The sequence below is a fragment of the Siniperca chuatsi genome, linkage group LG6 (assembly GCF_020085105.1).
Source record: "Siniperca chuatsi isolate FFG_IHB_CAS linkage group LG6, ASM2008510v1, whole genome shotgun sequence".
Classification (NCBI taxonomy): domain Eukaryota; kingdom Metazoa; phylum Chordata; class Actinopteri; order Centrarchiformes; family Sinipercidae; genus Siniperca; species Siniperca chuatsi.
In genome coordinates, this window is record NC_058047.1 from 26458189 (window position 1) to 26474904 (window position 16716).

At 41.1% G+C, this 16716-nt stretch overlaps 1 protein-coding gene across 12 annotated transcripts in view; it reads right to left on the minus strand.

Annotated features, from left to right (window-relative positions):
- LOC122877270 overlaps positions 1-16716 on the minus strand; it is a 146375-nt gene that overhangs the window by 62837 nt on the left and 66822 nt on the right. For 9 of the 12 annotated variants that reach the window (XM_044198606.1, XM_044198597.1, XM_044198599.1 and 6 more), the window contains 3 exons: positions 15674-15831; positions 10346-10467; positions 5919-5966 (listed from right to left, as the gene is read on the minus strand). In XM_044198606.1, coding sequence (XP_044054541.1) covers positions 5919-5966; positions 10346-10467; positions 15674-15731 — 228 coding nt within the window. In that variant the 5' untranslated portion in view covers positions 15732-15831. The remainder of the gene's footprint in view (positions 1-5918; positions 5967-10345; positions 10468-15673; positions 15832-16716) is intronic. The other 3 variants (XM_044198596.1, XM_044198595.1, XM_044198607.1) reach the window with 2 other exon arrangements.

The window sequence follows — 16716 nt, forward strand, 5'->3', positions numbered from 1 at the left end:
CTTGTTTTCAACCTTATTCAACCAAACCAGACACTGTAGTTTGTGTTTTTTGTCTGGTGACATTGTGACTCGTGTGACACAAGTTTCAGCCAAAATTTTGTGTGGAATTTGCACCAAATACAGATGCTGCATTTACATTTTTGGAGAGAAGTACTATTTGCAGCAAGGAAAAACAAGGTTCAGTTTTAAAGTTGAACTGAAATGAAAAATCATTTATGCTAAGAAATCAGAATATATATCCATGGTGCTTGTTTTTGAACAAAGACGAAGATTTGTTTTATTTTTCGGTTCAGACTGACGATGTAGGTACTGGTAATTTGATTGGTTCAATGTCTGTGCGGGCATGCAGTAAAAATAGTTTGGGTGGTTAATGTTGTTAAGTCCCATCTGTGATTTCAGCATTCCCTACGTTACTCCCTGTCATGATTCTCATCACAATGTAACATACGGAGTGCTGAGGTTACGGACTACCTGTTGCATTGAGTTTTGACAGTCTGGTCATTAACCGTTACAACATCTGATCCATGAAAGAGTGACAGCTAACGCTAGCTAGACGTTCTTTTCTATAATGTGGGACAAATACAACACTGAGTGTGTGGGAGAGGACTCAGCAGGTGTTAAAATAAAAGCTGATAAGAGAACCCGACACCTGGCACCAACATGGCAAGAGATGGATGTTTTGGAATCAGTGAGCAAGACACTCAGCCCCCTGATTGAGTTCACAGATGCACTGTCTGGGGAAGAATACGTCAGTGTGTCATACCTCAAATCTGTGCTCCATCTTTTCAATAACACTGTTCTGACTCCAGCTCAAGATGACACAGACCTGAGAAAGGACATGAAGAGGGCCACCCTCCAGTATTTAAATGAGAAATACTCTGACCCTGCAACAGATGACCTGCTAGACATGGCTTCCCTCCGAGAACCACGTTTCAAAGCAACGTACATAGCGGATGACAGGAAAAAATACATCACAACCAAAGCTGCAGCAGAGATTCAGTCACTGTCTTCACAACAGACAAGAGAAGCTGCAGAAGGAGGAGCTGCAGAAGAAGCAGCAGAGACGGTGGCACCCAAGAAAGCAAAGCAAGGTCTGGAGTGGTGGAGGCCAACAGGACCAAGCATACCACTGTATTATGTGAAATATTTCCTAGTAATACAGTTACGAGTACAATAATAGCTGCCATGTAGTTGCCATTCCAGTGTTTTACCCCTTCAGAAGCATTTATATTGAAATTTTTAAAAAACGTATACCGTGATATATACCGTTAACGTCCGTGCTTCAAATTATACCGTGGTATAAATTTTAGGCCATACCGCCCAGCCCTAGAAGGAACCAGTACTAGCGTTACCAAGGTAGGCTAGCTAAGCTAGCTTCCACTTTTCAAATGGACACTAGTTAGCCTAGCTGGCTAGCTTCCACTTTCCAAGTGAAAAAACAATACAAACAAGTGAAACTTAACAGCGTGATGGGTCCTTTCAAATGTTGAATATTGTCAAGGGACAGCCTGCTAAAAATGCTAATGGTTGATACCTAACACTATGTGGGCTTATTGAAAAAGGGGGAAATCATCTTGTATCAGTGTTAGTAGGACTCCGTATGACATTATCCAGTCAGTAGCAGTAGCGCACCACAGAAGTTGACAGCGCGTCTCCAAGCCATTCCTTCAAATGTCAGTCAAACACTGCCAAAAACAGTTATATCCTTTTTTGAAAGATAGTAAAAATTAGTATCCTTCTAGTTTATTTTAAGAAAATGATTTTAAAAAATGTATTAAATATTGTAAAAAATAATAAACACTTTTCTGCTGATGTGTGTCCATTGTTGTGCTAAAGTGGTTCACTACTAAGCAACACACACACACGCACGTACTACCTCTAGGCCATGTTCCATTGTCCTGAGAAAGCCATGAGGAGGAATTCCTTTCATGTGTCATCTCCTGTCACAGTACTGTCCTGACAGAGGCTTAGTGACATACGAGAGGCCTCTGCAGAATGTCCTGCTTTTAGTCAAATGAAGAGTCTGGCAGCTGCTGCATTCATCAAAATCAAAGGATAATCTGCTTTCCATATAAAATCAAGTGATGATTAACATTTTTTCAAAGAGCGGGATGGGAGTGTAAATGCTAGCACCTTTAAGGAGACACTTGAGAGACACAGGGCGGGGAAAGTTCAGTGCAGAATTGTGTCAGAGCATTTGAAGTTGTATGAACAGTAGTGTATAAACTAAGCTCTCGGGTTAGAGTGTTGCTCTGTCCGGACTTATTTCTACATTACGACTTTAATTGCCCGCTGCCTTTTAAAACCAGTTTATTTGAGTTACAATGTCTTTCAAATACCATTAATTTTTTAAACCAAGACTTAAATCACAGACTGGGCCCTCTTGCTGTAAAATGCTAACACTATACAAAATATAGTGTAATAAATACTATTTTGCTGTGTGCAATAGAGTGTCTCAAAAATGTGAAATAATAAATAAAAATAAATCATCCAAATTTACATTTACATTTATTCATTTGGCGGACGCTTTTGTCCAAAAACACAGTCATAAAAACAGACCACTACTGATTTAAGACAGTCACATTAGCAGACCATGTCATATCCTTTTGCTACCATATATTGTTTGCATGCTTACTAATCAAACTGATTTTCTGACTTGCAACATTACTGTTGTAAAGCTTTGTGTCCTGTCAACAACAATTGAAATTGAATTTATTACCAGTAAATTACTACTGTAAAAGTGAAGCAGCACCACACTGGTGAAATTAAATTCCCTCACAGGACATAAACAGCAACCCATGTCTTTTTAAAACAGTTCTCTATTATACCAATATGGCTCCAACAGTTATCAGGTGAGGAACCCCTCCTGGTACAGAGAATTACTATTTTTTATTAAGAGGACATCATTAGACACACAGTCTGTCCTCCTGTGTCTGACAAGGGCTAATCATGGCCAAGGAAGGGAGCTGTGAATTTCTTCCTCCTTCACAACTCCCCACCAATGTCTTCTTCACCGGACTCCAATCAAAGGGAGCAGAGGCCATTAGGCGGCTCTGGACCTCCTTTTCTTTATAATTACACCCTCCTGGATTGACTGAGCACCAGCTAGCCCTCTGCTATTTGCGGTAATTAGTCCAGAATGTGAGCTGTCAACATGCAACAATCGTGCCAGTAGGCCCACAATGCCACAGCCACCCCCGCTGTGTTCAACAACAAGCACCTAGCCTCGGCCACTGGAATGCATTAACTTTCTCCTCTCTTTTTTTTTTCCCTCGGCGACTCATGTCAAATCCAGGTCCTTCGGAACAAAATCTTAATAATTAACTGGCAAATTTTAACATGATTGCTTGTGACACACCTACTCTGGTAATTATTGCTTTGAGGCCATGTGCTAATGAAATTAATGCATTCATTGCCCCAACAAATTAGCATAACTCATACAAATGGCCCACATTTGAGACCCCGCTGCAAAAAGGGAAAACAACATACAAGAAAAAGCAGCCACAACAAGAAAAAAAGCTGGAAAATGAAATGGCTGGCACATTGAATTGAGGACTATATGATGAGCACTGCTTGCTCAAAGTCTTAATGGCTGAAGCCTCTTAATGTTAACCAAGGGTGATTGCAGTAATGCATTACAGTGATAGCAGCACAGGACCAAATGATTATCACTATCATCATTACAGTCATTGCTGATCTACATATACATCTCTCTGTGGACAAATATTAAATGTCCGTGCCACTACAGACATTAAAATGTTATTATACTGATGCATTAACTTACAGAGTTCATATCAATATACAGTAGAAGCTTCCCAACAATCATTCTCTAAATGGCACAGCTGCCACTCGCAGCATTCACCAGTCCAGCCACTAACCCCGTTCATGGCTGTTTGGTCTCTCAGTGGGATGTCTCTCAGACATTTACTGCCCAGCATTAATAATTGATGACGATGCCATCGGTACAATGGATGAAGACAAGTGCAACGGTCAGTTGGAGAAGCTGCAAAAGTGCAAGAAATGTCCCCTCTTAGGTAAAAGAAGAGCAGACATTGTTGTAACACCTGCAAAATGTGTTTGCCTGCAGCCAAATACTGTCAGGGAAACGGAAAAAATGAAAATGGCTTCCATTTAAACAACAGTGAGTTACATTATTACAGTCAGGTGAGAGTCTACAGGTTAGCATGACAGCTCATGGTAGTATTTCCTCTCCTCATTCACTCCTTAGGTCGCTTGACCACCACTGTCTCTCTCTCTCTCTCTCTCTCTCTCTCTCAAATAAATACAAACCAAAGGAAGCTTCTTGGTATCGCTATTTTTCAGACACAGATGTCGAAGCTGGATGCACGAAATAAACCAAGCGAGGACACAACTGGGAGAGTAGGCTATCATAGTTTAGTCCATGAACTCCGCCTGGGTAGCGCCTGGTTTCAGTGATATTTCAGACTGTGGAGCATTGTCACCAGTCTGATCGCCGGATTGGCCACCGCAGTGTGATGTCGGGTTGCGTTTCTCCAAAAGTTGATTCTGTTTCAACTTTTCCACCGCGGGTCGCTAGGTGTTTTTTCTACCCCCAACCCCCTCCTACTCCCATGAACCCCTGGGAATCGGATCGCCTATTGGCAATCTCGAGTAACAACGATTGAACGAAATGAAAATAGAAGCGATCGCCCAACTCTAGTTCAGGATATCACTTCAGTGGCCACACAGGAAGTTAACCAGCTGGGGCAGATGTTGTTAGCCGCCAGATGGAAAATATTGAATGTCTCAAATCGCTAACAGTTGATAACCGATGCTATGTGGGTTTGTATAAACGTTCGTAGGATATATGATTATGACTGACTCCAGTCAGTAGTACACCATGAAAGTTAACAGCACGTCACCCTAAAAACATACTCATCACCCTGTTGGTAACAAACTCCAGCTGTGTAATAGACACATGTTGTCTTCTATAAAAAAACAACAACATCACACTCGGGACCAATTGCTCTTTGGCCCCAAATGGAGACAAACTCAAAACAAATTCCTGGATGAATAACAAGAATCAGTGGAGACTTCCCCACAGACTAAATGTTTCATTTAACTTTCATCAGTGTGCGAATCTGTGTGTGTGCATGATTTCATGTTTAAAATATCTTAAAATCCAGAAAGGTCGTTGTCAGAGTTACTGTGACATTTTCTTCCACAGAGTGGATCCCTCCCATAAATACACATGAGAAGAGACAGCAAAGATCACATTTTCAACCCGCTGCTGTAGAGTAAACAATGAATAAGCACTCAGTAGCCAGCTTTTGATGCTTTGACCCACGGCACAAGCATGAATACATACAACACATCAACAGCATACTTCCTAATCTGAGATGGTTAGTAATGTGGCCACCTTATCCAGCATGCAACCCCATCTGTGCTGACACATAAGCTCCACCATTTCATACGAATAAACTCACAAACACAAGACGCAATGTGTTGACGAAAAATTTGCATTAGGAATGAATGTACCACAGGAAAGCATGATTAATTTCTGCTCATGAAATGAATACAGATTTTGTCATTACACGGCTTGTATCCTTTGCCAAATATTGTAATGTTTCTCCCTCCTATTCTGCAGTGAGTGTTCTGCTGCAATAATAAGGGGGAAAAAAAGACAGCTTACAGCTCATAAGCAACACAACTGCTGGCAAATCAGCTAAATCACAGAGCAAAACAAAGACCTGATTGCTCATTAGTATTATGGATCTGCTCTGTTTAAATCTGTTTTGAGATGCAGCCACTGTTTAATGACTTAAACAGTGTTTGTTTAAATGCTTGCTACCTGCATTTCACACAGTAAGATTAAAAGAATGAGACATCATCAGATATCTCATTGAATTTTTATAACACCCACCACTCTCAAAATCCACACACATCAATACACTTACCTTGGCTTTGCAGACGATGCATCGCAGCCTGTCTTCACTCCCACATCCCTGTAAGGAAACAATATTTAAAAGTAATTTAGTGCCAGTGAACCATCAAAACATGCATGAGTGACAAATCATTTGTTTGTGTTTGGTGATCAATAAACTAATTATGTTTGTTTGGGAAATGTCATTGCGTCTTTAACCCATAGGTGCATTATGCATAATAAAGCTAATTTAATTACAGTGCTAAAAACCTGTATGGTACGGTGGCCAACATTTGAAAAACACGACGACAAAACAGAAAACGCAACATTTCACAAAACACAACAACCTTTCAGAAAGCACAATAACATTTCACAACACACAACATGTGTTGTCTATTCTGTTACTGTGTTTTGTCCAATGTTGTTGAAACAAAAATATATGTTGGCAATAATCTTCAAGCTGGCGTTAACTATCTGAAGATGCTAATAACAAGAAAAGCATTTGTACAAACACAAACTGCCAAATCCGCCGCTAATATGCATGGGATGAAGAAGCACATTTTGATAGATGTTAATGGCATATAATTATAGAACATTGCTATTAGGCAATGTGATTTTATAAAGAGGACCATTGCCCCTGGCACTGTGGCCTGATTGCTGTGAGTGTTGGGCTAATGAATGTAAACCAAGTCTGTTTGCAGTGATGAGAATTATCAACCCATGAGAGAGAGACAGAGCAAGAGAGGGTGGGGGTGGGGTGGGGGTGGGCTTAACTCACTATTTACACCACTCATAATTAAAGGGAAATGTAGGCATGCACACTCACAGTCAAGGGCATGCTAGCTGACACAACACACACACACACACACAAACACACTTATATCACATATGAAAAACATATCTAATACATGTCAGCATGTAAACTCATCTTCTCCTTATGTTTTTCATTTGTTCACACTTTGGTCAATGCGTCATTTTCCACTGAATCAATACTGTATTTAGCTAGCAAGTTGTTAGCATTTTCAAAACCCCTCTTTTCACTTATTTTCCCCACTAACTACTATGTATTTTATTTCAGATGGATGGGATTACAAATTCAAAGAGCATTTTTTTTTTGCAGAATACCATTACCATTAACTTCAATAGAGTGAAACCAGATGGATAAAAATGAAAAACATATTTATCTGTCGGGAAAGCGAGTGTATACCATTACTTTCCAAAAGCCAGCGTCCTTGCTCTGTATTTTCTCAAGTCGTCTTTGGGTTGGGCATTGAGACACACCAGGCCACTCTCGGCTGGTGCGGTACGAGCCATACAGTCCCCCCATGCCCTTGTATTTTGTGCTGTGAGGGGTTTCACCCCTCTAGGAATGCACTCCCTATAATGAGGGTCAGGGGTCAAAGTGCTGTCGCGCCTGGAGGCCGGGATCTCCCAGGCACACTCAGTCACTGACTCTGTCCCTATATTTAAATCCTGCCTCAGGACATGTTTTTCAAAGGGCATCTCCTAACTAGTTCCTGGTTACTAATTAGTTTTGTGCCATGCTATTTGTCTTTGGGAACCTGGGAAGGAGGGGGGGGGCACAAATGAGGCAGCCTAAAAAACAGATAGCGTATGGTTTGCCTCAGTGCAGATGACAATCATTCAGCTAGTCCTCTGCTGCAAACATGCTGAAGTTATGTATCAACAGTTGTGGAAATGAATGCTAGCGCTGTTTTGTTGTGTTTGAATTCAGCCTGCCCCCTGTTTAGTGTGTGATAGTGCGTGATACTGTTGTGGGCGAAATTAAATAAGGACGTGGAATTTGCCCTTTTTTGTTCAAGCTGCTTTTAGGAGTGGTAACGGTGCATGCTATCACTCCCAGCTGGCTGGCTCTCTCTCTCTCTCGCAAGTCAAATCATTATTGGATTACATTTTCTGGCTTCATAAAATGCGGTTAAGAGGCACTTTAGACATATGTGCATGACCTGCTTTCCAGAGATGGCTATCAGAGCAAAAGTGACAGGTCAATTGCTGATTTCTGTTCTGTAAAAGGGAATGGGGCTCCCTACCCTGAGCACTCTAAAAGGTCGCACTTTCTCTCTCTTTCTCTCTGTCTGCTTCTCTCACACACAAAAAACTAAAGTAGGCTTGTAGCACCAGCACACACTCTCAGCAGAGAGCGGGGTTCTGTGTGTGTGTGTATGTGTGTGTGTGTGCTGTGCGTGCCTGCTTCATGAGCCTGAGCATGTGTGTCTGTATATAATTGTATAGTGGGAAGACACACACTTAATGGAAGTGGCTCTTCATTCTGACAGCTGGGTGGTGCAGATGAAAGGTCTGCTGTAGCATGTTGTCTACCACTTGTGTAGTATCCAAAGAGGCCCAAAGCTCTCAGGAGTGGACAGCACAACAGCACACAATTCAGCAGACACACATTTTACACTTAATTAATATACAATGATTGTATGTGATAATAACTAATTCATCTATCATGTACAGTATAGCAACTCACAGATACAGTATATTGTGATACAGAATTAGATCTAGATATTATGTAGAGTTGCACTCCTTGTGTACCTCATATGGAAGCAGGCAGGGTCCAAAATTATCACCTGCCAAATGCCAAATGCCAAATGCGGGGTCAATTTTGGGTTTGGCAGAAAAATAAACTGGGGTCACCGGCCACCTGACCGGTAAATGATTTGGAATCATAGTGAAGGGCCAGGTTTCATCGCTGTGTTTTTTATGTGTACCGGCTGAGACTAACGTGACCCTCCCTGTCCACTGTACCTATCGGGATGTCAGCAAATCAAATCAAAGCAGCTTAATTCTCTAACTGTGACTCAGACGTAGGCTATATTTCATATCAGCTGCCGCCAAGTATGAATATCAGAACACCGGCTAACTGTAGTCTGAAACAGGGGAGAGCCCCTCAGCCACTCTGAGCCGTTAGCTCAGCTACAACACAGGTAGCCTAACGTTACCACACAAACTGGTACAAAGGGCCATGAATGTGCTTCTGGTGACTGTTAAAGCTCCAGCGGACTATCTGTGTTTCCAGCGCGGACACGGAGAGTGTGACAGCAGCTGCTGGTGGCTGGTTAGCTCTGACTGCCAGCTCTATGTGGCTGCTCCTGTTACACTGAGCGGTGGACAGTCTGTCGGTGGTCGGTTTCTCCTCGCCTCCCGCGTCACACACTACGTAATGATCGTAGTGAGCAGGGTTTTGACAACAGGGCTGACAAAGACATTTCTGATCATGAGGTGCAGGAACAGTATGAGTTAAAGTGGAAAAACATAATTCATTGATAGTGTTTTTTTTATTGAACAAGTTTAGAATAAAAGTTGTAAAAGTTGCAAGCTTTTTTGCCGATAACCGTTGCCTGCTGGTATTGAAACAGGGTTGAGTGGTGGTGAACCAAAACATTAATGTTGCAGAGTATAAAACCAAAACAATGGGCTACAAGATGCTAAAAGAGGCTAAAAACCTCAGTAGAGCTGAGGGGAACTGCAGAGTTGAGTGATAAGTCTCTGTGGGTTCATAACTACATGACTCTTTTCATATTCCACATAGCATAAGTGCAGCTTTAACTTACAGAATATTGTATGCTACGATGCCCAGTGCTTTCAACCAGTGCTAGTAGTATCCTAATGTGATTATTATGATGCCTTTTAAGGTAGTTGAACAGTCATGTCGTGTGACATAAAAACTAATTTGCAGACGGTGTCTTACTAAAGTGGAAAATTGCAGCTGAGGTGTAAAAATCTGCAGTAAAATTTACATTTCCACATTAACACACCTCTTCACTTACTTTTTAGTTTTTACTTCTGGGAAAATACTTCAAAATACAGAGAAATACAGAGGCAATTATACATTTTTACAATTCTGGCAGTAGCAGCAGCAGTTGGCTGGGAATTAATGGAGGAAGAATAATTAGCATGAGCAGCAATAAACACTGTGACTGAACAGGAAGAAAAATGTATGCCACCTACAGAAACTTACATTTTTATTAACTGAGAAGAGTGTACAGTGATCTTTTGGGAGGTGCAGTGCAAAAACACCACACCCATGGCCGCTGTATCAATACAACTACTGGTTCAAGGAGTACTACAGATGTTAATGAGCCATTTTGCGGTAGGTGACAGGTGTCAGGTGCATGATAGCTTCCTGGATTTCTGCCAGTCCATTATGAGGTACTTCTCACTGTTTCAGCCTCTGTGTTTCAACTGTATAACGGTGACGTGTTATCGTTGTTAGCAACCTTCATTAAAACTATTTGAATAGTAGCTCATTACCTCGAGGCAAACAGCAACGTTTTGTCTCAATATGGAATGTTAACATGGCAAACACATTTGTCCACTTTTAGAAATCCAACACAGACATTTTCCCCCTTCACATTCTGACAAATGGCTGATGAGGAAAAAAGCCAGACTGAAATTCAAAATATCAAGGTTCCCTCCATGGAAAGTCTTTCTTACCTTCTGGATCCATGTGGACAGACACACGTGATGGGCAAGTAAATTCTTGCAGTCACAGAAGTTCCTCAGTGGGTCACTGGCTTGAAGTTCAACATCCCTGCATATAAAGCACTCTGACGTCTCTGTAGAAGAAGAGGAGAAGATAGAGGTTATGAATCGTTCACACTACAGATTCACGTTAAGATTCACTGCTGGTCAGGAAATTGTTGATACAGGATTGATCATAGTTGTAAATCATTGTATTTTCTTTTGCAAATATCCCCACTTATACTGCAACTAATTTCATATTACAGCATTTAACACACACTGTACAGCTCCCTCGAGCATCAGACTTTTATTTTGTTCCCAGTGGGAGTGAGGCAAAGTGAGTCTGGGCTTTAAAGGTAATTGCAGGTTGACATTCCTGACAAGACAATAAAAACAACAGTGTAGAGGTGAGAGTGACAATGAGAAATAAAATACAGTCCTCAATTTAATGTTTATTTTCAACTGCTGGAATCTCCTTTGCTAATGGTGCCATTATTTGATTTACATACAGCATAAGAAGCAGGTATGGATTTTTTTTTTCTTTTTATTTTCTTACTGCAGACCAAAATTATTAGTTTTTTTATTCAAACTTGTATTCTGCAGAGTTAACACATTTCTGCAGAAAAGAATAGCCACTTCCCAAAATACTGTCTAATTTTGGAAAAAAAAAAAAAAGCTTTTAAAATAAGAATTAAAGCCTCATAACGTAATTCTACACATTGGCTCCCCCAGATTGTCAGAGAAAGTCATCAGTTAGAGCAGCTCAGAAATCTACAAGCTTGTACAAATGGTCCGTAGATCATAAATAAGTAAACAAAAATCAACAAAACATCCCAAAATAGGAAAGCTATAAGACTGTGTCCCTACTACAGTAGTACACTATTGGACGTGAGATTGAATCCTGTGACTGTATATTTTTAACTGAAAATAACTTATGTAGTTATCATAGAGATTTTAAATCAAGCTATAATACCTTTTTTTTTAGTTTTTACTTCTTTAGGACACCTTTAGTCTCCACCAACATGTTTTTGAATGCAGTTATTGGCAAAAAGTATTTACTCCCAAAGTGACAGTTACACACAGAATGAAAGTTGCATCAGTGATAGAGGACCTTTAATGTCATCAACCACTAATGTGCAAACATCACCCCTATCCTATTCAGGGTGGCGTGGGGATATCCCAGCATGCATTGGGCAAGTGTACTTCCTTGACAGGTCACCAGTCTAACACACAAAGGCAGGCAAATATGTACACTTACACTAACACTATAATTTCAAGATTGTTCAGCAATTTGTTACAGTGGATATTTCATCACTTCTCTAAATTAGCTCATGAAATCTAAAGATTTACAAAATGTGTTAAAGCCTGGCCTGATAAAAGACTGTTTGGCAACAGGGTGAAAAGAAGGATCTGGGGCTGTTAACTGTTAACGACAACACATTGTTTGCTGCCTTCACAACTTATAACAGCTGCTTTGAACTCACAGCTGAAACGATGCCTAATATCCATCCATCCATCCATTTTCTACCGCTTGGTCCCCGTTAGGGGGTCGCGGGTGACTGGAGCCTATCCCAGTGACTTCGGGCCTTAGGCAGGGCACACCCTGGACAGTGGCCAACTCGTCGCAGGGCGAACACAGACACAGACAAGGACAGACAACCATTCACTCACACATTCATTCAATACGGGCAATTTAGAGTTATCAATTAACCTACACATGCATGTCTTTGGACGGTGGGAGGAAGCCGGAGAACCCGGAGAGAACCCACGGTAACACGGGGAGGACATGCAGACTCCACCCAGAGAGATTGTGTGATGTTGGTCCGGTCCGGGAATCGAACCCACGAACCCACGATCTCCTTATTGGGAGGCAGGAGCTGTAGCCGCTCTGCCACCGTGCACCCCACGATGCCTAATATCTTGCAGTAAAATGATCCGTCTCGGTTCAATTAGGAGTGGACATAAAAGGTGAGCAGTGGAATATATCATGCGCTTGCTGCCAGACATGTGGTCCTAGCCCAGGGCTGGGGTTAGCCACAAGATCCATTCACAGTTTTATGCTCCTTTGTGCTGCAACCAGCATCTGTGATTTAACCAGCAAAGTTCGCCAATATCTCTGTTAGTGATGATTTTTGAAGCTAAATATTGGACAGTAGCTAGAAGCCAAATTTGTTGGTTTCATCCCATAAAAACATTGGGAGACAGCAGCGAGCTAGCTGTCATCTGTGCGCTCGCCTGAATGGGGGATAAACTGCTGCCTCAGAAGCTCCTGTCTCTTTTGGGCCTCTCGTTGTACTGGATTGCTTCAGGTGAAAATCTATCTTCAGATGAAAAATCTTTAAATCAAAGGGTGGGTTTTTAATGTAACCCATCCGATTCTGTGTAAGCACATTTTATTACTGACCAGGCATATATCTCACGTTGCATTAATATCTCTGAGACAAGCTGTGAAATGGAAAAGCAAGATAAACTTTTTTTTCTCAACACCCAATTTGGTTAAGTAAAAAATCTGGCATTTTTAGATGTGTGGTGTCTGGCTGCCACTTCCTTTACCTCCCTGTTACTGACACCAGCCACCTGGCCTACTAATGGAAATGATTCCAGTGAGGCACTTTCCAAATACTACTGTGTGTCAAAATTCATATGTTTGCTTCCTTTGCGTCTGCCTGTCTAACAATATATCAGGTTTAGTTTTCACTCATTGTCAGAATAACTTTGTATGCGTTGAAGAGTTTGCAGAAAATAATGGAGCCATGCAGAGACATACATATAGAGTGTGACAGTCTAGCTAACAGGCAGTCTGTGTGTTTCAACAGCCTGACCGAAAATATTTCCAAAGTTACTGTGATGGCAGGTTCACCAATTATACCCACAAGTCCTTTTTAACATTTCATTCCCCCGAATCTGTACTGCTTTTACGATCATTATGGCAAGCCCTGAGGCACTTCTGGAGCTAAGTATCGGATGCACTGCCGCTGAGAAAATAACTACAAAACAACATTACAACAGAGATGTAAACATGCGCCGCGTCAATCGTAGCCGAGCTGACACGTCTGCGTGATCTGTGACTCCCATAATTAACTGTCAGCGGTGTCAGTGTTCGGCATCGTTTCACATGAAGGTGAGTGCTCGACTAACTGGCTGAAGTCACCCTCTCTACACGTTTCAACAGCTTACAAAACTTCCTCTGTGCAGCAGCAGCTCCGGGCTGTGTTGTTTCCATACAGGGTGATGATGTACTAAAACAAAGTTTGTCAGCTGGAGACGCTGATCTCCCACTATCACAGATGAGAATGTACCAACACGAACTCTGTCAAGAGCTCTGTTTATACTACTTGACTGTCTGAAAATGGCTTAGTGGTGCGCGTCTGTCAGTGATGTTTTAATTCCCTGCTGCACAGTATGTTGAATCATAAGAAAGAAAATGATAGAAGGATAGAGGCCATAATCTCAACAGAAGCAGTTGAAGTGGGCAGTGTTATTTGAGGAGTACAGTACACTATACAGTAAACAAATGAGGAAAATGCCAGATTGAGGTAATTTAATTGTCCTTTGCATTGCTAACGACCTCATTAACAAAAGAATGATGGGAAATCAGCATGGTCTGGGCAAGGAACCGCCTGTGTGACAGCCATCTGGCTACAGTGGGGGGTGGGGTTGGGTGGGGTTGGGAGACTGGTAAGTTAACACCACAGCCGTCACGACTTCCAAGCGCAGGCCTAGAGCACCTCTAGATGGAAGCGGGGATTAGTGTTTTACTGGCCAATGGGAATTCAATTCTGTTAATTTATTTGAACTATAATGTGATCCCAGTCACAAAATGTGATTATAGAGTAAACTGACAGTAGACAATATTAGGGACATAAGCCTGGAACTGTGGTGCACCTTTTCCACAATCCAAAACTCTCTCAAAGCCTCGAAATCCCTGCCTAACTTCTCTTTATCCACCGCATATCTCTTGATATTTTAACTGATATTTACAGTACTTTAAATGACACACCTACAGTACATTTATAATCTATGCATGAAGATATATTGTATTTCGTGCTGGACCTGGGCCTGTATTTATCAAACATCTCAGAGTGGGAAATCAGTCCTAACCGGCCAAAAATGATCAGCGCTTATTAAAAGATACTGTTACTGTTGAAAAAAAAATCATAATTTTTATTGTGACTGATCTTGACCTTGCGGGATGCAAAAAAGAGCACATGATCTCCGCAAAAAATGATATCCTCACAACCTTAAGACACTGGGGAAAATGCAGCTTTGCAAAAGTGGCGATTTAGGTCTGCAACGACCAAAATTTCAGCAGTAGTGAATCGAACTTTGATGGCTCATACAGGGCAAAAGATAATGTGCAGATTCATTAATTTGCACAGGCTGCATTCATGCAAATCGTCAGGCTAATCATCTATTTATTTATTTCAAATTACCAATGATGAGCTATAATGTTTGAGAGACATGTTCATATTGTTAGAGTGTATTTGAGACTTCAAAGTAGAGAAATAACTACTATTTCCCCCAGCTGTAAGTTAAAGGGGCACTCCAGCAATTTGATACTCTACTTCCATACAGTTGGGAGACTTGCGAGAGGCAGTTTTAAAAAGAATGGTCGAAATCAAAGCAGCAGAGGCCTCGATCTTTTCATTTCCCAAAATGCAACTCAACACCATCTTTAATTAGATGCTCCCTGACTGGTAAATGCCCACGTCTTTCAAACTCCACGCCTCCAGTTTGTAACACAAACATGAATTTGCAGTCTCCGATTTTTCAGACCTCTGAAAGCTCCCTCCAGTGCCACAGAAGATATTATGTATGCTAACTGTATTCACGGGCTGAGGAGTACTCAGAACTTGACGTGCAAAATCAGCGGAGTGCCCCTTTAACAAGGAGTGTTGCTTAGAGGGGGATTGGATGGTGGTCCACTCCACAGCTCTCAGAGCGTTTACAACATCAGTACTGCACATTTATAGGCACTGTTATCGGCACTGTAAAACAATGTGAGGGCTGAGTCAATTTAACTACTAATTTTAATTGTATGTACATTTATTTTTTAAGCCACACAACTGGCTTGCCACTTAAGCTAGCTACTTAATAATTACTTTTGGCATAATTTCTGAATATAGAACCTAAATAACTTAGTTACCAGTATTATTTGATTATACACATAAAGCCTGCATGTTTAAAAGTGGTAGACATTACCAGATCATTAATAGTAATTAATTAATGCTAAAAAATCAGTTCCAAAGTGTAGAATATGTTTCTCATGAACTGGAAAGTAACAGTTACATACATACATACCTATGAATAAGCTTCTGCATGACTCTGCTAAAGACAGTGGTTGGTACTCACTGCCCATATTTCACTGGCTGAGAGACGACTTGTTCCACTCACTCCTGAGTACTTCCAGATACCAGCAGTTTCCCCCCACTTCCTATGTTTTCTCTCGCTGGGGTTACCTGAACATTTAGAGACAAATCAACATGTCAAAACATATAATCTACTACTGTATATCTGCTCTTCCTGCTACTGCATGCCTTTTCAGCTGATCTCTCTGTGTTTTTGTTTTTGAGGAAGTTGTGAAAATGAGCAGCCAATCACAGCGGCACAGTGGGGCACGTCAGGACAGGAAGCAGAATGGAGAAACAAAAAGAAAAGCCTTTTGGTGAACGTGGTGCATTCGCTGTCAAGACTGTCTAAAAACAGATGTTGTGAGTGAGAAGATGATGATTGCAATACACCACAACGGTAGATTCTTTTTCATTTCAGCCACATGCATTGCTTTGCTCAGGGGAAAATAGTGTAAGGTTGGCAAGATTTCATAATGAAGGAGGAGCATGTAATGGAAGAGACTACTTTCCTAAACACAGCACTGTGTTGCAACAAACCATCATGCATGCTCACTGCTGGGAAATGACCAACAGATTTTGGAATTTCCCCACACATCTTTCTGCATATTGACTGGTTGCAAGTATCAATAGAAAGTTCCCCAGTAACAGATTATTTGTCCCTTTACCAGCCTATGTTTTCAGGTCTCCTAGAACTGTTTCCTGTCTTGTGATATGGAATTAAAATATATATATTTCTCTTAAGCTTAAAATGATCTTCTAGTAGGTTCCGTACCTGAATTGACCAAAAATTGTATAAGCTGCAAAAAGACAATCAATTTGAATACAAATCATACAAAGAAAACCTTCATTGGTGTCAATGTTGACATCCTGCAGCGTGAAATGCTTATATCTTGGGTTTTCGATCTTGCGCATGGGCACCATGTCTTTTATCATTTCAAAAAGCATTTAAAGGGGAAAAAATAAGATAATAATGTTACAGTTTGTTGCTGGGGT